The following is a 27,330-nucleotide window of genomic DNA, read 5'->3' on the forward strand; positions in this document are numbered from 1 at the left end:
CAGGCAATTCTAAACATGGCATCACATCTCATAAGAAAACTTGGAGCAGGGAAAGAGCCAAGATGAAACTGCAAAAAAACAGAGCATCGACATAGAAGAAATGAAGATACAACAGACTGATACTTAAATTCTAATGCAAAATGTGTTTAGCCAACAGGTTTGTAAAATTTTAAAAATTTAAATTTATTAGGATTTATTAGTACACAGTTACACAGAATGAAGTTCAGGAATTCATCAACGATGGTCACCAATATGTGCTTCTTTGTGGCTTTTAAAACTGTATTTCTCATGATTCAAATTTATTCATATTATAGTTGAATTTCATACACAGCTTCACAATGTAGATATTACAGGTCCTCCATCGGCAAAATTAATGAAAACATACCTTTCATGAAAGGCACATAAAGAATCTAAACCAACACATTTAAGGAATTCGATAACTTTGAATTTTTTTTACATTACAAAAAAGAAAGTCCCTCAAACAAAACAGATATGAATGTAGCTAATGGTTATTCACACACATACATATATACATACTTTAACAAATATACTTCAACAAAATGATAACACTTAACTAAACTTAAAAACTACTTATCAGTTTAATTTACTGACAGACTAATTTTTTCAAGATGAGTATAAAAATATGGGAGGTGGGGTAAGGAGTGCTGTTCATTTTGCTGAAACAAGGTCACAAAGACACATTGTGAATAATCAAAAGAAAACTATTCTATCAAAGCTTAATATCTAGCTGATATGTAACACTTATTTGAGCATACATACAATCACTGACTTTGTTAAATACTATTACTCATTTTCTAAGTGTAATTGTCCATTTCATTCTCAGAAATAATTGCATAATTGAAAAGGAAATAAAGACTATAGCAAGTGGAGAAAATTTGAATATCTAAGGGAAAAAAGTAATTTTAACTTAGGGTGCTAATTAAATTTGAAACTAGTTACATATGTAAATTTAAAGCTTGCATTTTATCAGCAATAGAGTATTCAAAGATCTCTCTTGTTATTCTCTAAACAAGAAACTATTATGTATGGTAGGTACAAGGGACTTCCCAAAGGAAATACACAAATGAATGTCTCAAAGTTAATTATGACAACATGTTTTTTATGTTCTTAACATCCACCTAAACCTAGTTATAAATAAAAATGTAGTTATTTAAAGTGTATAAAAATTAATCTGACATCACCTTTGAGGCAATGCATGAATACCAGCCAAATACTAAAATTCAAAGTGAAAACAACCAACTGATAAAAATTAAGTGTATATAAGTTCAAACGAGCAGATATTAAAAAACCTGAAATTTTAGTTTTTCAAACCAAATCTAATGTGTAATCTAATGTAAAATCAAATTATTTTATTTTTTAAAATCAAAATGCATATGTTTAAATAATTGATCCAAAAGCAGGTATATTCATCTTAAGAACATTTCAATAAAACACATTAAATTTAAAGAACAAATCATGTTATTAAAATAGTCTGCAATGTTTGTACAAATAACATTTTTATGAATACAAGTATACACATAACCAAGATAAGGGCTGTAACATTTCCTAATATTAATTATTTTACTTAAAAATTTACAGGACATAAACATAAATAAAGCTGTTTAAAACTGGCAAACATATTAATATTCTGTCTTAATATTTATGTTATTTCCAAGGCCATCACTCTATAATCCTAAATTGCCACTCTTAAAACCTAAAAGTAATGTGGACAATTAAAGTCATAAATACATGTATACATACATTTGCATATTTACACTTATGCAGAAATCATCAATATACTAGAGCCCAGCTTTAACACTGTCCTTCAGTCTCACTCTGCAGGGCCATCTGTCATGTTTAAGAAAGATCCTTCTGCTACTTTTAGTTAAAAAAACAAAATAGAACAACTTTGGTCAGGTCCCAGATGCACGTGCCATATACTACATTCTGTGTTGCTGCAAGACTCTAGTCTAGAGAGATCCATATATAAGTACTCATTTGGTTTGAAAATGCAATTTACCATTAACCTCAAAACTTAGAAGAGACCACAATCTTTTAGATTATTTTTTATGATGACATCTGTTACAGCATCAAAAACAAACTGCACATTCTTGGTATCTGTGGCACATGTGAAGTGGGTGTATATTTCCTTTGTGTCCTTTCTTTTATTGAGGTCTTCAAACTGACACTGAATATACGCAGCTGCTTCTTCATATGTGTTTGATCCTGAGATGGGAAAAGGAAAGAAACATGATGCAAAAAGTTAAAACAGTAACTACACTGCTAAACAAAATGGACTTTAAAATACTGAAGTCAGTTTCAAGAATATAAAATATGTCGACTCCTTGAATGTGATTTTCCTTCTAGAATGAAAGAAGCTATTTCCTCCATACCAGGGGTCCCCAACCTCTAGGCTGTGGTGTGTAGCCTGTTAGGAATTGGGTCACACAGCAGGAGGTGAGAGGAGCTCCGCCTTCTGGCAATAGATTCTCACAGGAGCGGGAACATTATCATGAACTGCGCATGCGAGGGATCTAGGTTGGGCGCTCCTTATGAGAATCTCATGCGTGATCACACCCCCAACCCCTGTTAATGGAAAAATCGTCTTCCCCAAACCTGTCCCTGATGCGAAAAAAGTTGGGGACGGCTGCTCTAAACTATTTCTTCTTCTAAATGAAAAACATCCCATTGTTAATTACCTTTTAGTGACTGTAAATTATCCCTAAAATTTTAAAAAAACAAAATATCCTCTCCATGGCATTCCATGTTTGTCATGAGCTGTGTTCATGCCTCAACCTGCAAATGTCAGATCTCCCTTTTTTCTCTTACCCTTTGTCCTCTACAACCCAACTCTGAACTACTTAGTTGATTGACGGTGCCATGCTATTTCAGTTATAACCCAGTGGGAGATCAAGAAATGTTAGTTGAATACTGATTGGCATTTTTAAAATTCCCTTTACTATACACATTAATTAGCATTTCTCTCTCATTTTTCTTTCTTTTTTTTTTTTTTTTTTGAGTTGGAGTCTCACTCTGTCGCCCAGACTGGAGTGCAGTGGCCGCTCCCGGCCACCGCAGCCTCCCTGCTGGGCTCCGGCGATCCTTCCGCCTCAGCCTTCCAAGTAGCCGAAATTACAGGCATGCGCTACCACGCCCGGCTGATTTTTTGATTTATTGTAGAGATGAGGTCTTGCCTGCCCAGGCGGGTCTCGAACCTGCGGGCTCAGGCAATCCACTCACCTCAGCCTCCCAAAGGCACGGGATTAAGGCTGAGTCACCGAGCCCGGGTCTCATTTTTCTTTATTCAAAAATTGCACAAGGGTCTACAATGAAATTTAAGACTATGAGGTTACAAAAAAGTAAATGACATACTCCTGCTTTCAGGTTACTGACCAAAGACTTCCTCTGAGTACAAAAACTCCAGAAATTGTTTGGTAATATCTAAGATAATCACATGCACACTGTAACCCCACAATTCAGTTTTTAGGTGTACACATGACAGAACTATGTACATATGCTCACCAGAAGACGTATAACAAATGAGAATAAAAATACTACTGCTACACACAATAACATGGATGCATCTCATAAACATACTGTTGAATGAAATAAGCTAGACATAAAAAAGTACATATTGTATGATCCAACTAATTTTTGAAAAATAGCCAAAATGAACTGATGAGGAAAAAAGCCAGGATTAATTATTCTCCATGTGTGTGCCGGGGGTTGTTTGATTAGTTAAGGTTGAGAGAAGTAAGGTAAGATGTGGCTTCTAGGGTCCTGGAAAAGTTTGATTTCTTAATCTGAGTAGCAGATATTGGTATGTTCACTTTTAAAATTCAATGGACTTCACACTTAGGCAGGTGTGTGTGTTGTGTGTGTGTGTGTGTGTGTGTGTATACAACATAATATTGTAACAATATATATTAATGTGTATAATGTAATAAAATACTTCAGTGAAATGTTCATTTAAAAAAATTGTTAAATCTCTCTTTTGTAGTAGTAATCCAAAATTATCTACCAGGCTTTCAAGGTACTTTACTATCTGGCCTGTTCTGTAGTGTTAGTCTGAGTTTCACAATGGGACTCACTCCTGTCACGAGGACCCAACATGCAAACAGTCATCTGTGCTATGGCAGTACTTCCCCTTGCCCATACTTCACCAGCTGAGATCATTAACTGCCTTCACATTTGCTCAAAACAGGCACTCCATATAACTTTTCCCAATTAATCAAATCAGGATGGGTTCTCAATCATGTAAAACCTTTTGATCTCTTCTATATACTACAGAAATAACTTCCAGTTTTTGTAATATTGTTTTACAGTCGTAAATTACTTTTTCAGTGATAATTTCTTAAACTAGAATGTGAACACTTCAAGAATAATCACCAGATCTTACAGCCTCTATCCTCTTTGTACGCCTTACAGAATCCCGTATGTTACAATATGACAAATACCCATGAGGATGTTGTGTTTAACATGCTATGGCAGCATAAATTATGGGACTCATTATATTAGAGATTCAAAAGGTAATAGAACCTTACACAGTCTTTCAGAAATTTGTATTTTAACCCTTTTATGTCACTAGCAAACAATCATATACATTTATTTATCAAATTTTATTTTACTATTTTATTTTACATGTTTGTTTCATGGGCATATTGTGTACAGTGGGGATTGAACTTCTAGATTCCCATTCCCCAAACAGTGAACACTGTACCTCACAGGTAGTTTTTAAACCCTTGCCTCCCACCCTTTCTTTTGGTGTTCCTAGTGTCTTATTTCTATTATTACGTCCATGAGTCTTAAGACAAAAATGATGAAGTGGGGGCAGGTGAGGGAAATATGATAGATGATTTTTAACACATGATGGAATTGTCCTAAACAAAGGTAAGCAGAGATGATAACCAGGTTTCAAAATTAAAGACTGGGAGGATAATGATACAATCAAAACAGAAAGAGAGGAGATTTGAGAAACAAATCTCAAACAGAAAACTTGAGTTCTGTTTGAGCTCTAGGTGCTAAAAAAAAAAAAATTTTTTTTTCATGTTCAACAAGCAACCTGCAGCTCCAGAGAGAAATTAGGATTCACAACAGAATTTAACATAGTAAAAACAGATATGACTATGAAAGGATAGAGTGCTAAGATTATAAGACTGCAGTGAGTAGTCTGGGGCTAAACAGTATTCTTCTATGGAAAGCAATTGCCATAGGAATCAGGAGTTGAGGCTGAAGCCAAAAGCAACTGAATAAATTCTTATGGTATGCAAAGGATATCTTAAATTATAATCTTAACACTGGGGATGCAAAAGTATTACGTAATATATTCTTTTTGAGCAAACATTTCATAACTAGGTATTCTTATTTACTTAATAACAAGGCATGAATTACTGAACACATTGTATACCAGGCAAGGAAAGAGTTTACAAGCATATTTTTGATTACTATGAAATGCCTGTAGGTACACAATATTCATGGATTAATTCGGGAACTCTGGTTATATGAATTAGTACAAAAGAGCTATTTCATCATAGAAAAATGGTAAAAATAAACTGAAAGATATATTCAGATAAGGGAAAAATTTTCTACCTTGATTTTGGATAAGTTCAATACTGGAATTAGAACTATAAATAATTTTATTCCTAATAAAAACGTTCCTAAGGTGACTTAGGATACTATGCTTTCTAAAAGAAAATGAAAGTTTTAAGTGAGCAACTATGTGAAATTATTTTGAACTGAAGTATAACTTCAGAGTACACAAAAAGGGCTGTGATTATCAAAGAGCACTTCCCTTTTTATTGCAATGAGATTTTAATTAAATGTAGCCTGTTTGTTAATAATCTGGGGAAAGGAGTGCAATGGATTTGGGTCTGGAACCCAGTGTTCTCACCTGGATGAGTGGGGATATCTGAATAATGACATCGCAGAATTGTCTTAACATTGCCTGTGAAATGGCAGTAAATGCTCATCATACAATTAATTTACTCAAGACAAGACTGAAGAAAATTTTGTTTATAATGAAATAAGTTCTTGAGACTTAAAAAAAAAAATACCAGGAAGGATTGAGTGAGGGTAAGTAAACTCTTTAGGCTACCTAGATTTAGAGATCATATAAAAAACCAGTGGTAGTCAAGTGCCCCTGCCTTTTTTAAGGCAGACTAAAATAAAATCTTATTCCAAAGACCAATATGCAAAACAGATGAGAGAGGAGTTATTCTGCTTTTGTGTGAGAGAAGCTGTAAGGGGGGGAGGGTAGGCAGTAAGAGTTCTGTTCCCCTACCCCCACCATTTAATAGCAACCCAGAAGGAATTCCAAGGATCCAAGCTATACTAAAACAAATGTTTTAGTCCAACTCCTGATTTTACAGATGGGGTACTGAGAGGGAGGTGAATTACCCACCTTGCTCAAGATCAAAGAGCTAATTATGATAAAATCAAGATTGTACTTCAGGTATACTATTCTCACTCCAGGGCATCTTCCATAGTAGTAAAATTAAAATACCATTAACAATCCCATTACCAAAGTTTATATTTCTTGTGAAACCTTCCCTGCCTCTCTGTAAGAGCTAGCTGACTCACTGATACCTTCTTCATTTTTCCCCTTACAATAATTTTCACGTTTCATTTTAGTAGCATGTTGCACTGCTATTGCTTGTTGTTTATATTTTACTATGTCCCCTTAAGATCAGACAGTAAACAGACACATATCTTATTTATTGTGTATTACACAACACCTGACATGAAATATATTAACTTGATAAAAACAAAACAAAAAACAACAACAGTCCCAGTTATTTGGGAGGCTGAGGTGCAAAGATCGCCTGAGTCCAGGAGGTCAAGGTTGCAGTGAGCTGTGATCATGCCACTGGGATAGTGAGACCCCGATTTAAATTTATGAAGACTTGGAGTCATCACTGAAAATTATTTAACAGCTTTTCCGTAAAATGAACACGTTATTTTTCAGTAATCTCATCCACATCTTAAGGAACTATGTGTACTCAAATGTAGTTTGATAAATAATGTCCCTTAAAGGCTTAAGATTTACTCAGTCAAGAGATTCAAATCAACAACTAAAATTTTGTCTTAAGGGAAGTTTCACTTAGATATATGACTTGACAAGTTATTTACAGAAAGTAAAATACCTGCATATTCTGGATAGCATATAGTGAGAGGGCTCTTTTTGATTTTTTCTTCGAAGAGATCCTTCTTGTTTAGAAAAAGTATAATAGATGTATCTGTAAACCACTTGTTGTTACATATGCTGTCAAACAATTTCATGCTTTCATGCATTCGATTCTGTAATAGAAAAGAAAAAAAAATTGACTAACAGTAAGAATTTTTGAAGAATATTTTAAAAAATAACAAGTGTTGGCCCAGTCATGGTAGGTCACACCTGTAATCCCAGCACTTTGGGAAGACGAGACAGAAGGATTGCTTGAGTCCAGGAGTTCGAGATCAGTTTAGGCAACAAAGCGAAATCTCATCTCTATAAAGAATAAAAAAAATTAGCCAGGCATAGTGGAGTGTGCCTGTAGTCCCAGTTATTTGGGAGGCTGAGGTGCAAAGATCGCCTGAGTCCAGGAGGTCAAGGTTGCAGTGAGCTGTGATCATGCCACTGGGATAGAGTGAGACCCCGATTTAAATAGATAAATAAGTAAACAAATAAATAAGTAAATGAATAAATAACAATTGTTGGGTGAGGCACGGTGGCTCATGCCTGTAATCCCAACACTTTGAGAGGTCAAAGCAGGATTGCTTGAGCCCAGAAGTTCAAGACCAGACTAGACAATAGAGAGAGGCCTTGCTTCTACAAAAAAAAAAAAAAAAAAAAAAAATTAAATTAGATGGACATGGTAGTGCATGTATATAGTCCCTGCTACTCAGGAGGCTGAGGTGGGAGGACTGCCCGAGCCCAGGAGGTCAAGACTGCAGTGAGCAATGATCATGCCACTTGCACTCTAGCCTGTCAACAGAATGAAACTTCCATTTAAAAAACAAATAAAAAACAAGTGTTGTAATCAAATAGAACTTAGTTAAAAATACATAACATAGCACAAAAATACACTTCTGCCATTTCAGAACAAGCACACTTTAACTTCAGGCGCAACAAGCATCTAATCTTCATTTGTCACTTTATGCATTCAACCTTTACTTGCTGAGTGCCCACCATGTGCCATGTGCTGTGTCTGGGGAACATCCTGCTGTAGGACATTATAATCTAAGGATGCCAAATGCAAATATTTGAAAAGAAATGTCACTGTATGAGACTTCAGCTAAGTTTCCACTGAAGATAGTGTTTTTTAAATTAACAAATTAATTTAAACAAGATGAGACCCAATCAGCATAATACTTTAAATATTAGTAAAGAACACTTCCAATTCCTGTTTCCTGTCCTTCGAAGATCTGTGTTCAACAAGGGCACCGGCATACTTTATATTGCTGAAATGAGAGAAATGACCATGTGGTGTTATACTGCATCTACTGCACTATAACTGCAGATACCTGATTTCTAAAATACAGTCCTTTCCACAGTATATGCAGTATATAGGGCAGAGGGGTGGTTCAAGGACCCCCATGGATATCAAAATCCGCGAATACTGAAGTCCCACAGTTGCTCCTGTGGAACCAGAGTACGGGAAATGCTGGTTCTCCATAGACCCAGGTTTTGTGTCCTGTTGAATGTGCTTGGTTGAAAAAAATCGTGTCTAAGTGCATCTGTGCCATCAAAACTATGTTGAGCAAGGGTCAAGAGAACAAAACTGACAGTTCTCCCTTTTTTTTCCCTCACTTTGTACTAAAGTTAATTTTTAAAAAGTTTTAAATTTCTATTTTCAAATATTGAAACACATCTGAAAATTTATATAGAGATTACTAACTTTCCAGAAGTAACAAATTAGGAAAAATTAGCCTGAACTAATGTAAGTAATTTTTTGAATTCTTATTATGTAAATACTAGATATAGAAACATATAGTTAAGCTTACAGAGTAGAGGCAAGACTGACTCTCTATATCTTCCTTTTTCTTTTCCATCTGTGCTTCTCTGATATACTTCTCTTTTATTATGCAAATAGAAAAGTTAAAAGAAAGACTCTGATTTTTCAAATAATTTAGGCTAGAGCAATAATTTCTTTGAATTTTCTGAGAAAAAATTGTTGGCAACATCTCTCCAGCTCTTCTCATTTCATGTTCAACCCGTAAAAGTGTTTCTACTTGCCATTTCTTCATCTTCAGCGAGAACCAGGTCATAGTCACTCAGGGCTACACAGAAGATAATCGCAGTCACTCCTTCGAAGCAATGAATCCACTTCTTCCGCTCAGATCTCTGACCTCCAACATCAAACATTCTGTAAGAGGAAAAATGAGTTTGCATCACATTAAATAGTTGAAAACCTCTGAGGAGTTCCATAATACTAACAAAAAAGCTCCAAATAACTGGGGTAAATTGGGATGGGAAGAAAAGAGGAATTTATGAGAGGAAAACAATGTGACAAATTGGATTTTCAAAGAAAGAAAAAAGGTTGCTAGTTTTTAAATGTTTTATTGAAAGGATGGTATCTCAAACAAATGCAAACACAAAAATGTCATAAAAAAACCAAAACATAAACACATGAGAACACTTAGAACATTAAAGCAAATACAAATGGATGGACTGCCCTGTGTGTAAACACTGAGAAGTCACATGAAGCAACTGGGAATACAGAGATCAAAGAGCACATGTTCAATTTGCCACAGTCATGGAACATTAGAGGAGAGGACAGGGTCCCCTCTGTCTAACACAATATGTGGTTTTCTCTCAGAGGCAGTAAGCAAGGAGATGTAAAGAGGAGACCATTGCAGGTAAGAAAATGCAGGCAAGCAAATCAAATTCAGATACTGGCAAATGAGGCTGCGTAAGTTAAAAAATAAAACGATGATGCAGGAAAAATAATGAGAAAATTGAAATGCAAAATAAATAAGTGACCCTTCTGAATAGCTTTAAAATTCAAAGTAAAAAATAACTTCAATTTTTACACAGTATAGAATAATGAATCGTTGTAGAGTAGCGAGTGAGGTAGTAACATAACCAAACAATATAAAGACAATGTCTTTTCATCGTTTTTGCTTTTAATAGTTTATAAAGTTAAGTAAAAGTTAAAATTTGCATAGACCACATTATGCAACCTAGAAATAACCACTTATATAATGAAAACACTATGCGAACTGGTACATTTTTAAAGGCTCCATTTATCTAGATGGTGCACTAATTAAAATAGTCCCTATTTAATTCCCAGGCACAAAGAATTTTCCCTACAGAGTAGTATTGGCCTATAAACCAAATCTGATCACATCAACTAGTACTGTACTATTTACCATCATTTAAGTGACCTTCATTCTTTTGCTTTAGCTGGTAAATTGTCCATTAAATTTAAGTATGCTATGTAACAAAATGATTCCACCATATAACAAATCAAAATGGTTAGGCTACAAAAAGGATGGCTGGTAATAAAGATCAAACAAGAACAAAATAAATTAAAATAATTTAAGTTGGGTAACCAAGTTAAATTGCTTGGAAATTTGAAAATAACTTTACCAAAAAGACAGTATAACTTCTCTGATTTAATGTTACATATTCCCTGTCCACCCAGTAAAGTAATAAAATAATGACCCAACCCATCCCACATTTTCTCCCTGTGATGGTGTAGTTTTGTGTGCCAAGTTAGGTAGGCTATCATGCCCAGTTATTTAATCACTTATCAAAGTATTGCAGTTAGCATCTCTAATCAGTTGACTTTAAGCAATGTTTTAATAATGTGAACAGGCCTCATTCACTCAAAAGGCCTTAAGGGCAAAAACTAAAGTTTCTCAGAAAAATAAAATTCTTCTTCAATACTGCAATGACAACTCATGTCCGACTATCAGCCTGCCCCTACAAGTTTCAGACCTGCCAGCTTCCACAATCATGTAAGTCAGTTCCTTAAAAAAAAAAAAAATAATAATAATCTACCAGTTCTGTTTTTCTGGAGAATATTAATACAAATTTTAGTATCAAGAATGGGGTGCTAGCCGGGCTCAGTAGCTCAGCCTGTAATCCTGTACCTTGGAAGGCTGAGGTGAGTGGACTGCCTGAGCCCGAGGGTTCGAGACCCGCCTGAGCAACTTGGTGAGACCTCATCTCTACAATAAAACAAAAACAACCAGGTGTGGTAGCGTGTGCCTATAGTTCCAACTACTTGGAAGGCTGAAGCAGAAGGATCGCCGGAGCCCAGCAGGTCGAGGCTGCGGTGGTGGGGAGCGGCCACTGCACTCCAGTCGGGGCGACAGAGTGAGACTCTGACTCAAAAAAAAAAAAAAAAAAGGATGGGGTGCTATTCTAACAAATACCTAAAAGAAGTGACTTTGGAAATGGGTAATGTGTAGGAGCTGAAAGAACCTTTAAGCATTTGACAGGGAAAAAGCCCCCAAAACTCCAAAAAAACTACATTGCCTTGAAGGGATGGTTTGCAGAAATAGGGACATTAAAGACAATTCTTGAAAGAGCTCAGATGGAAGTGAACATTAGAAAAGCTTTTACTGTAGTGAATAGATGATTGTCATGGACAGAATGTTGGTAGATATATGAATGTTAAAAGCACTTTTAATGAAGCCTCAGAAGAGAATGGAAAACATTTTATTAGACACTACAAGAATAGTAGTCCTCGTTATAAAGTGGCAAACAATTGGCCGAATTGTGTTCTAGTGTTGGGTAGAAGGTAGAACCTATAAGCAGTGAACTTGGATATTTAGTTGAGGAAATTTGCAAGCAAAATGTGGAAGGTTACAGTTCCTCCCTGCTGCTTATAGTAAAATAAGACAGGAGAGAGATAAACTAAGAAATGAACTATTATGCAAAAAGAAAGCAAACACACATAGACAAGAAGGACATATGATGGCAAAGGTAAAGAATGGTCACGAACAAATAACTTTTAGTCTAAGCCAGTGGTTCTCAAACTTTGGTGTGATTCAGAACCACCAGATAGGAAATACTGATGTTACTAGTTTGGGTACCATACTTTTAAGAATCAATTAATCCATAAGCCAAGAAGCAAAAATGGCTAACTAATATTACAAATGACTAGATACTGCTTAACAGTTTATGAGAATTTAGACAGAGTTAGATAAAGATAATATTATATACACTAATTATTATCACTATTTTCATTTTTTATGAAAAGGCAGATAAAAATGTGCAAGCATTATTCATCGTTCTATACATATATTAGAAATATTTTATATACTGTTCTTTAAGTTCTGAATTTCTAATTAAAGAGCAAAAAATATAGTAGGTTCTTCTTCGCCCGAAAAGATGAGACTTTTGACTACCATCAAATAGGAAATAAAGTTGAGTTTTCTTAAGAGATTTCTGAAGGGTGGTATGGAAGGGAACACCAGATATCCTGATGTATCCTTAGACTATCATCATACCACTGAGACCAAAACTAACTAGTACAAAGCTAGTTGACCATATATGGATATCAAAGTCACAAACAGGACATTATATCCCAAAATCCATAACACATTTATATTACTATAGAAAAGAAATAGAAACCTGTCTTATATTATGATCATTTTATAATGGAAGGAATACTTTGACTTTATATCTGGCAAAAAAATACATATATTATAGTAAAATGGAATGGCTGATTCTTTAATAAAAGCAAAATTATCCACAAAGACACTGCCATAAATGCCTAGTCACAGAGGTGATAATAAGAATTAAATTATAATGCTCTACTGCCTAATTTTGAATTTTTTAATACCAATAATACAAAAAAAGGGAAACTGAAATTTTACTCAGCAGTTAAAATGAAACAAAAAAAAAATTACAACATGAAACAGAGAACTACCAGAATAATGACCACATACAAGTTTCTAGTAGAATTATTCTAAATGTATTTTTGCTCTCATTCATCTGAGCCTCATTTAACCTATAAAAAGCAAAGTTGGAACCATGTGTTAGCAATGATAGTAATTTAACAGAATTCAAAATCCAAAGTAAGTCAAGGTTTATCTGAGGTTTCAGACAAACCTGTGTTTATCTTTAAGTCAGCAAATGAAGACAGTAACTAAATATATCCATGAAATTCTATTTCACCCAAGAAGCCTAAATGGAGTAAGACAAATGGACTTCCTGGAAGGATCATGGTGAGTCAACTTAACTGAATACCAGTATTTGCTGGATGTTGAAGCGACAACTTTGAAAAATGTAGGCTGGATGTGAAAAGTGTGGTGCAGAAATATATGTTCAAGAGTGCATCTAACCAAGAATAAAAGTGAAATATATATAGTCAGATTGCCTTAAGTAGCAAATAGATTTAACATTTGCCATTGCCATTTATTACCATTTAGAGAGCACTCACCTTTATATCATTTTTTAACTAGGTAACAAGTCATTTTGTCTTTTAGCCTTTGACAAAGAGCAAGACTGTAATAGTCTGTTAAGAATCTTGACCAAGTTTGCATAGCTACTCAATAGGGGAAACACAGGTTTAGAATCCTTAGTTGCTGACCCCAACTCTATGCATTTTTCTCCTCAGACTATATTTGTTAGAAATACCATAGTCCCAGTCAGGTATGGTGGCTCATGCCCGTAATCTCAGCAATTTGAGAGGTTTAGGCAGGAGGAATGCTTAGCCCAGGAGTTTGAGACCAGCCAACAGAATGAAACCTCATCTCTACAAAAAAAAATCTAAAAATTAGCTGGGTGTGGTGGCGTGCAAATGTAGTCCCAGCCACTAGGGAAGCTAAGACAGAAGGATCCTTTGAGCTCAGGAGGACAAGGCTTCAGTGAGCTGTGACTGTGACACTGCACCCCAGACTGGGTGACAAAATGAGACCCTGACTCTTAAAAAAAATTATGTGGTCCCTCTTTATCCTTTGTTTCACTTTTTGCAGTTTTAGTTATCTGCAGTCAACCAAGGTCTGAAAATGAATACAGTATTTTGAGAGAAAGAGAGAGACCATAATCATATAACTCTTATTACATTATATTGCCATAATTGTTCTATTTTATTAGCAGTTATTGTTAATCTCTTTTTTGTGCCTAATTTATAAATTGAACTTTATAATAGGTGTGCATATATAAGAAGAAATATAGTATATATAGGGTCAGTACTATCAGTAGTTTTAATCTTACACTCAAGGTCTTCGAAGGTACCCTTCTTCCCTTGGATAAGGGAGGACGACTGTTTTGTTACTTGAACATAACAATTTAAGCTTGCTTGAGGACATGATCTTTAAAACAAGGTAAACAAAAAATTAGAGTTCAAGGCACACTAGATTAAAAAATATATATTTTAAACCCCCATTCTAACAGTGAGCGTTCTTGTAATTAAAATCGCTTCATAGTTTTTAGATAATTTTGACAGCATTACCCACATCAGACATATATTATTTGAAATTAGAGTACTGAGTCTGGTTATTTCATATTCTAAAAGTAGTAATGAGAAGATTAAAAGAAAGTAAATGGGTTCAATAAAAAATAACGCCAACAGCAAAAAAAGTCCACTGAGAGCACAAGAAAGAATGAAAATGAAAAAAATAAAATAAAAAGCATATGCAAAACCAAACCATGTATTAAAGCACAAAATTAATGATGCCATTAAACTAATTATGAACTGTATCTTTGTTTAAGAAAGCAGGGCAATGTTTATTTTTTGGAGAGAAGTGGTGATGGAAAATTGAAAAATTAAGTTTTAGTTCTCTGGAAAATCCAATTACATGAACCACTGATAAAAAACCAGTGACAAATGACAGCAACAAATATATTTAAAATACTTAAGGAAGCAAACCAAACAGAAGTACAGTTGCATATATTTAACTGTACTCACTACTTGTAATAGTGAGCATTCTTTATGAGGTAAAATGATAATTATTTGTTTTTTATCTCTGACTAGAAACCTTTTTACAAGGTGTTTTTAGAAATTCTGCTTTATTATTACTACCATTTCAGAGCATTAGAGTTAACTGAACCAAAATCTAATCCATAATTCACAGGAAAGACTTATTTAGAATGATTATGTTTAGTCATATAGTTTTTAATCAAAATAAAAGAGAAAAGTTAAATCATTTCAGTGACAATATGGGACATGCCTTTTGCAATCCAAATGCAGATAAATTGCTTGTTGACAAATGCAGAATGATTTAAGTTTGTTGTTTTTGCTTAAAATTTTTTTTTAATTCTATTTTTTCAGTATTGTGGGGATAGAGCAGGTTAAAGGCTAAGTAGATGTATACAAGTGTGGTGAAGTTTGAATCTCTATAAAGAAAGCAAAAATTTCCATAAACATAATCTAAAAAAAAAATTGCAAATGCCTAACAAATGACTTATCTAATCCCTCATAATTTAAAATGAATAAAACTTAGAAAAACATAAAATATGAATATTTTCATAAAACTGAAGTATGCTCAATTTAAGTCAATATCTCTAGAAAGTTCTGCAGGTATGAGGTGCCATCTGAGTCCCATGACTGCAGCTGCCATCTTTCTTAAAATCATTCTCAACCTTGTTATTTAAAACAAAACAAAACCAACCACACCTAATGGAAAACCTAAGAAAATCTAATAAGAACGACAACAGATCCTATACATCTTCCACTCATTTAATTCTAGCATTTTTAAAATTTTTATTTCCAAGAATATTTATTAATGAATATATGGCATAGGGAATGCATCAATTTTAGAAGCATGTGGATAATGTAACTCTATTATATTTATGTAACTGAGGCACTGTCCTACAGAAGGGCCTCACAAGCTGTTCAAGGGTTTTGTGTTTGGTGTCCCTTCTGCTGAACACTCAACTCACACTTAGGAAATGTGACATTTTAAATGAATTTGAATTATGAGAAACTAACAGATTTTTTAAAAGAACTTCTGCTAGCCCCTTTATTTAGCTTCCATGTACTGAAACAAATACTAAAAAGAAAAAAAAAAAGGGCTATCTGCAACTTTTTAAAATTAGTATTTTTTTCAATTCAAGTAACACTACAATGATCTGAAATTTTTATGAAAGTTTTGTTTCAGTAGAAAATTCTGTGATGTTCTTTGCAAATTATCTTTGCAAGGAATATATTAATACAACTTCTTTTCCATAATGTATATATCTTTACATGGGATATACAATCTCTTTTTCCATGATTCGACTGTTATCATTTTAACTAGACTAAGGTGAGGAAAAAATGATAAATAACAATGCACACTTAATAGCAATTTTCTTTGCATGAACAGTGAAATTACTAAGTGGACCATTTAGAAAAAATCATGGTACTTAAAAATTAGGTAGCAGATGACCTGGAAGGGAAAAATAGATGAAAATAACTGACTGAGAAGGCTCAATAGATAAAACAAGAATCTGCAAATTATAACATTACATGTGGTTGTGTTTTGGTCCAACAGTTTCTCTTATACCTTGAAAACTGTTATTTATTGGAAAAAGAGAAATGCAGTTCTATAGATTTGAATATAATGTTTTGCTAAACTTCCCTGAGCCTGGGTTCATTATAAAATAAAGGTACTGGACAAAACGAACTCCAAGATCCCTTTCATTTATTTTTTTATTTTTTAAAATTTTTAATAAAGATGTGGGGTACAATTCAGGGTTAGGTATGCAGGTATCCTTGTTGATGAGGTGTGCCCTTCCCTCCCCTAGCAATTTCCCTCATCTGCCAATCCCACTCCCCTCCCCTGACAGTTTCCCACTACTGCCAATCCCTTTCTTTTAGTATTATAATTGTTCAAGGTTCACTTATGAGTGCGAACATACGGTACTCTGTTCTGTTTCTGTGATAGATCACTGAGTATGATTGACTCTAAATCCATCCAAGTTGCTCCACTATTCGCAATAGAAAAAAAAATGGAACCAACCATGCTACTCATAGAAGCTGGACTGGATCCCCTCCATTTCTAAAGACTACAATTCAAGGCTTCTCTGCTCAGATCTCAGTATGTTAATATTCAATATGCTTATTTAAATGAACATTTCTCATCATGAAAAAAGTGCAAACATCAGTTCTCTATCAAAATGAATGTTCATGAAAAGTTCAGAAAGGTATCCTTCTTTCTTTCTTTTTTTCTTTTTTTTTTTTTGAGTTGGAGTCTCACTCTGTCACTCAGACTGGAATGCAGTGGCTGCTCCTGGCCACCGCAGCCTTGACCTGCTGGGCTCTGGCGATCCTTCCACCTCAGCCTTCCAAGCAGCCGGAACTACAGACGTGTGCTACCATGCCCGGCTAGTTTTTTTGATTTATTGTAGAGATGAGGTCTTGCCAAGTTGCCCAGGCATGTCTCGAACCCACGGGCTTAGGCAATTCACTCTCCTTGGCCTCCCAAAGCGTGGGATTACAGGTTGAGCCACCAAGCCTGGCTAGGTATCCTTCTTTCTTACCATTTCTAAAAATAAGCATATACTCTTCTACCAATAAACCTTTGCGTCTTTTTATCTAAAAACAGATGACAGTACTTCTCAGAAACACATTATTACAACAGTATTTTCTGTTTAGAAATCAAAGCCAAAAACTACTTTTGTTTAAATCACTGTAAAAACTACAGGCAAAAGGATTTTGCCCCGCTATTTTTCAGAAATAAAAATACAAATATTTTTTCTAAGAATGCTTCTTTTTGACCTCTTTCACCCCCAAATTCTTTTGTCCAATCATCTGAAAAAAGTATTTTCCAACTGTAAATATGCTGTAAACTTTTATTATACCTTTTATTTCTAAAGCAATGTTTTTTATATCTAAATTCAGAAATCATGTTTCAAAGCTACTCACTTAAAATGAAGATCTTTGAAAGTAAAATGAGTTTCAACAATTCCTGTAGTTTTCACTCTAGTTCTGAGAACATCTTGTTGAGTTGGGATGTAATTTGGTTGTGCTATTCTGTCCAAATCATTCAAATAGCTAAAAATATTAAACAAAAGAACAAGCAAATAATAAATATAGCCAATAAAGATCATCCAAAAAAAAGGATTAAAACACATTTCAATGCATGCAATATTATGAAATCACTAATAGTCTTCAAATTTCTACATAAAGATATAAAACAATCAATTTAATTTTACATCTTAACTCTCACTGAAATAAAAATGTCTCTATTTCTGAAGCTACAAAGCTCTCAGTATTTTTTAAACGTATACTTTCTTAGTGAGCATGATTAGTTATTAAAAGGAATGAGAATAACTTTAAAAAAAACAATGCCAAACTAATTCACACCATTAGTCTGTTTCACAAGTTTAAAGTGTGCATTTGTGTTGGGTTAGTTGTAATGGTCAACTTGACAGCATCCTACTATCTCCAGTCAAGAACTCAGAAACCAAGGTGCCTTCTAACTACTATGGAGAAAAAAGTTTCTATGACTTTCTTCATTCTTAAAAAAATGGCTGCATTACTGCCATCTAAAAGTCAGAACTACTAGAATGGAAAGCCAAAAAGATACATTTTTCTTATTACATGTCCAAGCAGTGTGCACAGAAAAGAGGGTACTGGTCAAGAGACTGAGGAGGTCTGGAAGGCCCCCCATATGGTGAGAAAAAGGACTTCAATCTACTGTCCTCAGGTAGCACTCCTTAATTTCTGAAATAGCTCCTTTTGCTGGGCTCAGTTCAGAGCAATCGTCTCACTATTATAAGTGACACACACACACACACACACACACACACACACACATCCTCTCATTGTAACAGTGATTCCTATATAAATCTTTCTGCAGATGCTGGTGGTGCCAAAGCAAATATCATGCTGTAAGAGTTGTGTTCTTCCTCTAAGTAATGTTTCTAATTTGTCTTCTAGCCTCTGTGAAGTTTGTTTTATTAATTTATTCATTATTAAACAAGATCATATTGAGTGACAACTATATATGTCAGGCTATGGGAATACAATGTTAGGCAAAAACAGACATTGCTGAATTTATAGTGTAGTGGCAGAGACAGAAAATACTCAAGTAGTCACAATATAAATAAAAATAAGATGACCTCAAAATAAATGTAAATCTGAAGAAAAAGTACATCTCATTATGAGTATCTAAAACAGGGAAGCAAGAATATACTCAGTGAGTCAAGGAATATTTCCTTGTAGAAATGATGATACCAGTTGGAAAGATAGGCTACATATTCAATATGAATATGTTATATATACATATATGAATCATGTAATGATACATATGGCTATACAAATGTAAAATGCTAAAAATATAGATTAAGAAACACAAGGTTATAAAGACTGCTGTGGGTGATAATATGTATTACTTATTCACGCATACTAAAGCATGCAACACACAGTGCCTACACTGACATTCAACAAATAATGTATTATAAGGTAATTAGGTCTTCAAGAGCTAAACCTCATTTGCTTGTTTTTTCATTGTGGAAAAGTACATGCAATTACCTAGACCTTCCAATGTCAATCATCTTTCATCTAATCTTGACTTGTGTTCCTAAGAGCCAATATAACTGTCAAAAAAATGCAACAATCTTGGAAAGTAAAACAAATACACAACACATATTTTAAAGTCAATTAATGCTACTCATCTCACATGTGATATTTTTGAGTATGTGTAGAAAATTTTGGTAACAGACACTGATTTTTTTGTTTGTTTCTTCTATGTAGTTCACCAACAGAAAGTTCCCTGATTAGGTTTTATCACGACTTGCTTTGCAAACTTTCTGGGGCCACAACCTGGGAAATCAGGGAAGACTTTTCTTCAAAAAAAAAACCAAAAACAAAACTGTATTTAAATATATGAAAACAGCATCTAATATCTCAGGACATACATAATTGATGATTTTCAAGTGTAGAGCTATTTTACTTAGTGAGAAAATGTTTTCGTATTACCTTGTACCCCTTCAAAAAATCCCTTCTTAAGGTAGCTGTCAATAAACAAGTAACTCTTCTCAGTATAATGAAAATAACCCAATTCAGATATCCTCTTGTTAAACCAGCTCCAAGTAAACTAGAGAAACACCCAAATTCAGAATGAACTCTGGGAAGTTTCAATTACTTTCTTGGAAAAAATCCATTCTGCAAGTTACAGTTAGAGTTGCATGAGTTTCTTGAGACACTATTTAGCACAAGAAGGCATTGCCTTCTACAAACACAAGATAGGGCAAGTTTTCACCCTGAATATCCTAAGTTGTACAAGAATATGTTAGCCAATTCTATAATAAAATTGACTGGGAGTATGTTTGACTTGCAAGTAATTATTTATGATAGTTTAGTTCTGAAGTTATGATTACTTACTATGCTGCAGAATCATTAAGCTGGTACTCTCGGGATCTGTTGAAACAGGCTTGTACACCACTATCTTTCCACAGTCTCTTTATAACTCCAGCGAGTTCTGCAGTCATAAAGCCTTCTTCAGCAGCTCCAGCAAGCACAAAGAGTTGGCGAGCATCATCCTAAACATTGAAAGACCATACTTTTAAAAAGCAAAAAGGAACACATTGGAGATTAAAAAGTTCAAAGGGGAACATTATAGACTTAAAAAATGCAACAGTGAATTTCCTTGTAAATGAAGTCTCATAACTTTTCTCTAACGCACTACATAAAAATTGGCTTAGCTAAAATATACTAATAAATCCTAAGTCTATGTTTTGTGGTTTTACTAACACCTATTAAGGCACTAGAAAGTTGGAAGAATGACTTTAGTTACAGTTCATGAAAGGGAGATATTAACCAACTAGCCACTAATAGTTTTTTGTGTACTGACGATGATCATTTTTGAGAAAACAGAAGAAGAATTTGTCTATTGCTCTCCCTCTCCAAAATGCTTTAATCTAAGAAAGACAAAACACCTTTAGAGATTATTCTAAAACAGAATCTAATTAATTGTTAGTTTTCTGATATACTGTACAAACACCAAATAAGTTCTGAGAGAAATCAATGTGGAGTAAGAAAGAACAGTTTCACAAAATGTTCTGAAATTTTGAGAAGGCCTTATAGTATGCACACATTAAAATCAATGGGGCAGGAGCTGGGAGCAGGTGTTAGTTAATCGACGCACAGAAAACAAAATAAGCACAGGTTTGGAGTAGAAATTTTCAAGATGGGGGGGGAAGAGTCAAAAAACTCCAAAATTTATTTATTAAAAATTGGGTATTTATTCTCAGATGTTTAAACTTCAGTCACCTTCAATGTGCTCTCCATTTGATGCAATAAACCCAACAAGATGCGTTTTCCACTGCTCAAAACAGTTTCTGAACTCATCAATTTTGATGTCTTTTGGTGCTCATGCTGGTTTTTGTTACACTTCTTCCACATCAGCAAAACCTTTCCCTTTGAGGACTTTTTTCATCCAGGGAAACAAAAAGAAGTCGCTTGGGGTGAGATTGGTGAATAGGGAGGGTAGGGTACGGGAGATATGCCACTTTTAGTCAAAAGCTGCTGAATACTCAGCATGATGTGGGTAAGTGCACTCTCATGGTGGAAGAACCAGTTACCTGTTTGCAACACACACAAAAAAATTTCACTGAAGCCAAATGTAGCCTCTCACAACAATGCCAGCTGGTAGTACACTGCTAGCTGGTACATTGATGTTGATGGGTTCCTAGAATATGTACCTACCAGGGGAAACCTGTACTAAAAGGAGATTGCCCTTCAAAGAATAATTCAGGATTTTGGGGTGTCCTCCTCATATATAGACGATAGCATGCAAAAATTTCTTAATGAAAAAATACTGAATATGAAGGTAATTACATTCTGAGGCTACTAAAATTTAGAGTTATTCTGATAAACAAATAATCAACCACTCTAGATTAGCACTGTCCAAGAGAAACATAACATGGGCCACTAATACAATCTAAATTTTCTAATAGCCACATTTTTTAAAGTACAAAATAGGTAAAATAAATTTTAACAATATACTTTACCTATATATAAATATATTATTTCAACATGGAATCAATATAAAATTATTATATTTCATATTTTTCATACATATTACAAAATCTGGTTATGTATTTTGTACACACTACACATCTCAATTCAGAGTAGACAAATTTTAAGTACTCAATAGTCACATGTGGGAAGCAGCTACTGTACCAGATGATGTAACTCTAGTCTCAGGAAATAACACAGTTAATCCAAAAAAATAAAAAAAACAAGGATGTCAAGTTTCTACCTCCAAAGAGATTCTCTTTAGCCTGAGACATGTAGCTTTATGTAGTACACAGAGTGGACAATCCCTACTTTCTCTCAAGGGGCATTTATCCAGAGTACTATAGCAGATGTTCATAAAGGGGTGGCACACATGAAAAGGGGCACAGAAGAGAAGGAGCATCTGATGACACAGGCTAGCAGAGTGTACTAGCTGACAATATCAATTCATCCTGTTGCCAATTTGTGAAACATTTTCTTTTCAGCAGGAATCCATCATGAAAAATTAAATCTCTCAGCGTGGGAACGTAATATTCAAGCATATGTTTCCCTTTTTAGCAAATCACAAGAGAAATGCATGAAAGCAAGCAACACATGCTCTATATCCTTAACAAACCTCATGCAACAAGGTTTCAAGTAATTCTTAGCACCATTAACCTAATTCCAATAAGAAATTATTTAGTCTTTCAAATAATTAACTATACATTAGAAATTTCTGAACTTGACCATTTTTATTTATTAAACTACATCAAACATAACTTCTCTATTTTAGAAAAGTACCTTCCACTTAAGTAGGTTTTAAATGAGCTTTCAGGAAAATCTTCATTCTATTTCAATAGTTCTTTATTTTTGACAGAAAAACTAACACTGTACTCTCTTATGGGTCATAAGATCATATTCTTTTCAAACTTTCTAGGAAGAAGCCTGAAGAAAAGACATAAACTTTGTAAGCTGTATTTATAAACTGCACTCTCTCTGTGGCTTTCAAAATGCCTCTTTTTTTTTTCAAGTTCCATATATAAGTGAGATTATGCAATATTTTTTCTGTGTCTGGCTTATTTCGCTTAGCATAATGTCCTCCAGGTCTGCAAAAAAAAAAAAAAAAAGTCAAAGTAGAACATACAAAGATCAAAACAGTGGCTATGACTACCAGGGGCATCAGAGAGGGAAAAGAAAGAGAAAATGGGGAGAGATAGTTCAAATAATATAAAGTGGCATAAGAGGTCCCCAACCTTCAGGTCACGGACCAGTAGTAGTCTGTGGTCCATTAGGAACCTCCACATAGCAGGAGGTGAGCAGTAGGCAAGCGAGTGAAGCTACATGTGTATTTACAGCCAGCTCCCCATTGCTCACATCACTGTCTGAACTCTGTCTCCTGTGAGATCAGCAGTGGCATTAGATTCTCATAGGAGCACAATCCACATATGAGGGATCTAGGTTGCATGCTCCTTTATGAGAATCTAATGCCTGATGATCTGAGGTGGTGATACTACATATTTCATTAAATATTACAATGTAATAATAGAAATAAAATGCACAATAAATGTAATGGCTTGAATCATCCTGAAAATATTCCCCCCTGCCCCATGGAAAAATTGTCGCCCACAAAACCAGTCCCTGGTGCCAAAAAGGTTTGTGACCACTAAAATAGCAGATATGTAGGATGAACAAGTCTAAGAACTAATGAACAACATGAGGACTATAGTTAATAAAAATATATTGTATTAGGGATTTTTGTTAAATGAGTAGATTTTAGCTACTCTTGTCACCAAAAAAAGTTACCCTGTGAGATGGTTATATTAATTTGCTTCACAACAGTAACCATTTTACTATCTATATGTATCTTATAAAATCAAGTTGTAAACTTCCAAATTTATTTTTCTTAAAATAAAAGGTCTCTTCTCAAAAAGCTAACTGGAATTATTTGCCCTCACATCATTACCAGGACAGGCTCATCTGTAGATGAACTTTCAGGTAACAGATTTGAGAAGGAAGGCATTGTTGAAATTATTCTACCTAATCTTTTATTTTATATAAAAAGTATTCAAGACACAGAGAGGTTAAGCAATTTATTTAAAGCTCCATAGCTAATTAGTCACTCAATTATATAAATCAGGAAGTCAAGAATTTTAAGTAGTCATTGGCTAAAACCAGATGAATTTAAAAACTGAAGAATGATGACAATGAACTTAGCTGCCATGAAATGAGGTCTCTGCAAGATTTATATGAAACAAAATAACTTAATAAACATGTGTGTCAAAATAGTGTGATACAGAGTAGAAAAAGGACAGTTTACTGAAAAGAAGGTCTGGAGGGCCACAGGTTAGTACAGCAGTTTATGGGAACTCTTTTGTAGTGATAAGAAGAAAGAAATGCTATTTGCCAGGCAATTATTTGAGACTAGCAAGAAAAAAAATCCTTGGATGTAGCCAAGCTAAAACGTATTCAAATGACTAAGAACTAAACAAAAACAAGATGATTTGGAGAATGACATTCCAGTTCCTATAACCGTGAGCTCTGAGAACTTAGAAAGGAGTTATGAAACGATATTTAGTCAAAAGACAAGTCATAGGTCTTCCTTCTAAGCGATGACCAGGGAACATCTGGCATACTATGCTTATTTCATAACTACATATTTTATTTAAAGCTGTCACCCACTTTATGAGAATTCAGGAGAGACTGCTCAAGATTGGGAAGAGAAGAATTCAAGTGACCATGATGGCTGTCTCCTGACATACTAATAATCATAAAAGGCTATTACCATAATCATAAGAAAGAGTAGAGAGAAAAAAGCCTAATTCTTTGGGTAAAAGATATCAAATTTCATTCATCTCAATAAGAACATGTTTTAACAATCAAAGCCATCTAAAAAGCAAAACAGGGAAGGGGAAAAACAAAGGTGTTAAGTCGGGTGTTACACAGAAAATAGAATGAGATTAAGAGTTTAATTAAAAACACCAGAAAGCCCTTCTAAAACAAAGGCTAAGAAATAGGATAAAGGAGCTTTAAAAAAATAGCCTTGGAATTCCTTGGAATTTGGGCCACAATGATAATATAGTGATGGCATGATTGATGTATATATGGAAAATTTTTTTTAGTTTATTTAATTAATAACATTTACCGTCGATACTGAACACCACATACACCACATTTCTTTAACTGCATTATAACTCTGATGAATTTAAGATAGCTATACCGACCTTATCCAAGTTATGATACTCTTGAGGAAACCCTAAGAACTTTAGTGGACCATCACTTCATGGTTCATTGTGCCAATCTCAGACGTTAAAAAGTTACTTTAAGAAATACATAAGTGGCTGGGTGCCGTGACTCAAGCCTGTAATCTCAGCATTTTGGAAGGCTGAGGCAAGAAGATTGCTTGGACCCAGAAGTTTGAGATCGTCCTAGGCAACACAGTGAGACTGTTTCTACTCCCCCTGAAAAAAAAGTTAGCTGGGTGTCGTGGCTCATGCTTGTAATCTCAGCACATTGGGAGGCAGAGGCAAGAGGAATGCCTGAGTCTAGGGATTCAAGATCAGCCAGGGCAACTTGGTGAGACTCATCTCTACAATAAATCAAAAAATTAGCCAGGCGTGGTGGCGCACACCTGTGGTTCCAGTTTTTTGGAAGGTTGAGGGGGAAGGCTTACCTGAGCCCAGCAGGTCAAGTCTGCTGTGGCCATGAGTATGCCATAGCACTCTAGCCTGCGTGACAGAGTTAGACTTCAACTCAAAAAAAATAAAAAAAATAAAAATTAGTCAGATGTGGTGGCATGTGCCTGTAGTCCCAGCAACTCTGCAGGATATGGCAGAAGGACTGCTTGAGCCCAGGAGTTTGAGGCTGTGGTGAGCCTTGATCATGCCACTTCACTGCAGCCTGGGCCATAGGGATCCTGATTCAAAAACAAACAAAAAATACATAATTGTACAACTCACATTTTCACTAAAAACACAAATGTAGTCAAAGTAAAAATTACTTGAGGCAAGGAAAGATGAAATCATTTTTCTTCCCCCACCATAAGATTTCTTAAAGGAGGAAAAGCCTTAAGAATACACAACCTAAGTTAATTTTAATTAAATTTTAGAGAGCAGAAATTTTGTTTTACTAAATTACAGTGAATTCAGCATGAGCTTTATTATGTCAAGAAGGGAAATTACCAATAAATATATTACTTTTGTGCATATATTTATAAGGCTTATAAATATTTATATAGTTATATACTTATATATAAATATATATTTATTCATTTACATTATATGAATATGTCAATATTTATATATTTATAAGCCTTATAAACATATAGACATATCTTAAAAACCAGTAAAATGGAAATATATTGACACTGAAGTGTTCTTTGTATGGACAACAGAACCTGTTGTCAAAAGAGATACAGAAATATGTGATAATTGATAAGTGAATTGACGGAAGTAGAAATATACTCTGTATACTGTGCTGGAAGCACAGAACATATTAGTTTCAAATGACAATATCGTTTTGCCATATATATACATCAATATTTCTCAGAATCAAAACAATGAAAAACCCATAAGTTTCTTCATCTTCATTCTCAAACAAAAGCCAGAATATGTTTATAAATGATTCAAATCTGGAAGAAAACCACAAAATAACTAGAAGCACTTTAAAATAGAAGTCTGGGTTTTCTTTTTGAGGGCTGAAAGGATCAGATATTAAAAGCCTACAATATTAGCACGGTCTGGTACTACTGAAAGTCGATAGCAAAGAAAATCCCAAATCTGAATTTACATGTTGCAAGAAAAATCAGCAGGAAAGAATATGATCAATCCAAAAACCTGGTGGATAATTAGATGGCCACTTGAACAGAATAAAGCAATGTCTATCCTAACTCCGTGCATATAACAAAACAAGTTTTAGAGGGATTAAAAACAAATGTTAAAATTCACCACCCTGAGCCAGGCACAGGCCTGTAATCCCAGTACTTTGGGAAGCTGAGGTGAGAGGACTGCCTTAGCTCAGGGGTTTAAGATCAGCCTGGGCAACTTGGTGAGACCTGATCTCTACAGTAAATCAAAAAATAAGCTGGGAGTGGCGTCTGAAGTCCCAGCTACTTGGAAGACTAAGGCAGAAGGATCACCTGAGCCCAGCAGGTTGAAGCTGCGGTGGCAGTAAGCATGACACTGCACTCCAGCCTGAGCGACAGAGTTAGATTCCGACTCAAAAGAAAAAGGTCACCACCCTAAAAAGCTTTTATTTCTATTTATTTATTTTTTTTGAATTGGAGTCTCACTCTGTAGCCCAGACTAGAATGCAGAGGCCGCTCCCGGTCACTGCAGCCTCGACCTGCTGGGATCCGGCGATCCTTCCGCCTCAGCCTTCCGAGTAGCCGGAACTACAGGTGCGCGCTACCATGCCTGGCTAATTTTTTGATTTATTGTAGAGATGAGGTCTCACCAAGTTGCCCAGGCAGGTG

The 27,330-nt window shown here is 34.7% G+C and overlaps 1 protein-coding gene across 1 annotated transcript in view; it reads right to left on the reverse strand.

Moving 5' to 3' along the window:
• Nucleotides 1–217: 217 nt before the first annotated feature.
• The window catches only part of GNAI1 (G protein subunit alpha i1), an 89,335-nt gene continuing 62,222 nt past the window's right edge, over nt 218–27,330 (reverse strand). Inside the window, exons 5-9 of the mRNA XM_008062476.2 lie at nt 20,247–20,404; nt 17,784–17,912; nt 9,215–9,344; nt 7,143–7,296; nt 218–2,226 (exon numbers count right to left, since the gene is read on the reverse strand). Coding sequence (XP_008060667.1) covers nt 2,036–2,226; nt 7,143–7,296; nt 9,215–9,344; nt 17,784–17,912; nt 20,247–20,404 — 762 coding nt within the window. The 3' untranslated portion in view covers nt 218–2,035. The remainder of the gene's footprint in view (nt 2,227–7,142; nt 7,297–9,214; nt 9,345–17,783; nt 17,913–20,246; nt 20,405–27,330) is intronic.

This window comes from Carlito syrichta, unplaced genomic scaffold, assembly GCF_000164805.1.
Source record: "Carlito syrichta isolate Samal-C Ts95f unplaced genomic scaffold, Tarsius_syrichta-2.0.1 Scaffold305719, whole genome shotgun sequence".
Classification (NCBI taxonomy): Eukaryota; Metazoa; Chordata; class Mammalia; order Primates; family Tarsiidae; genus Carlito; species Carlito syrichta.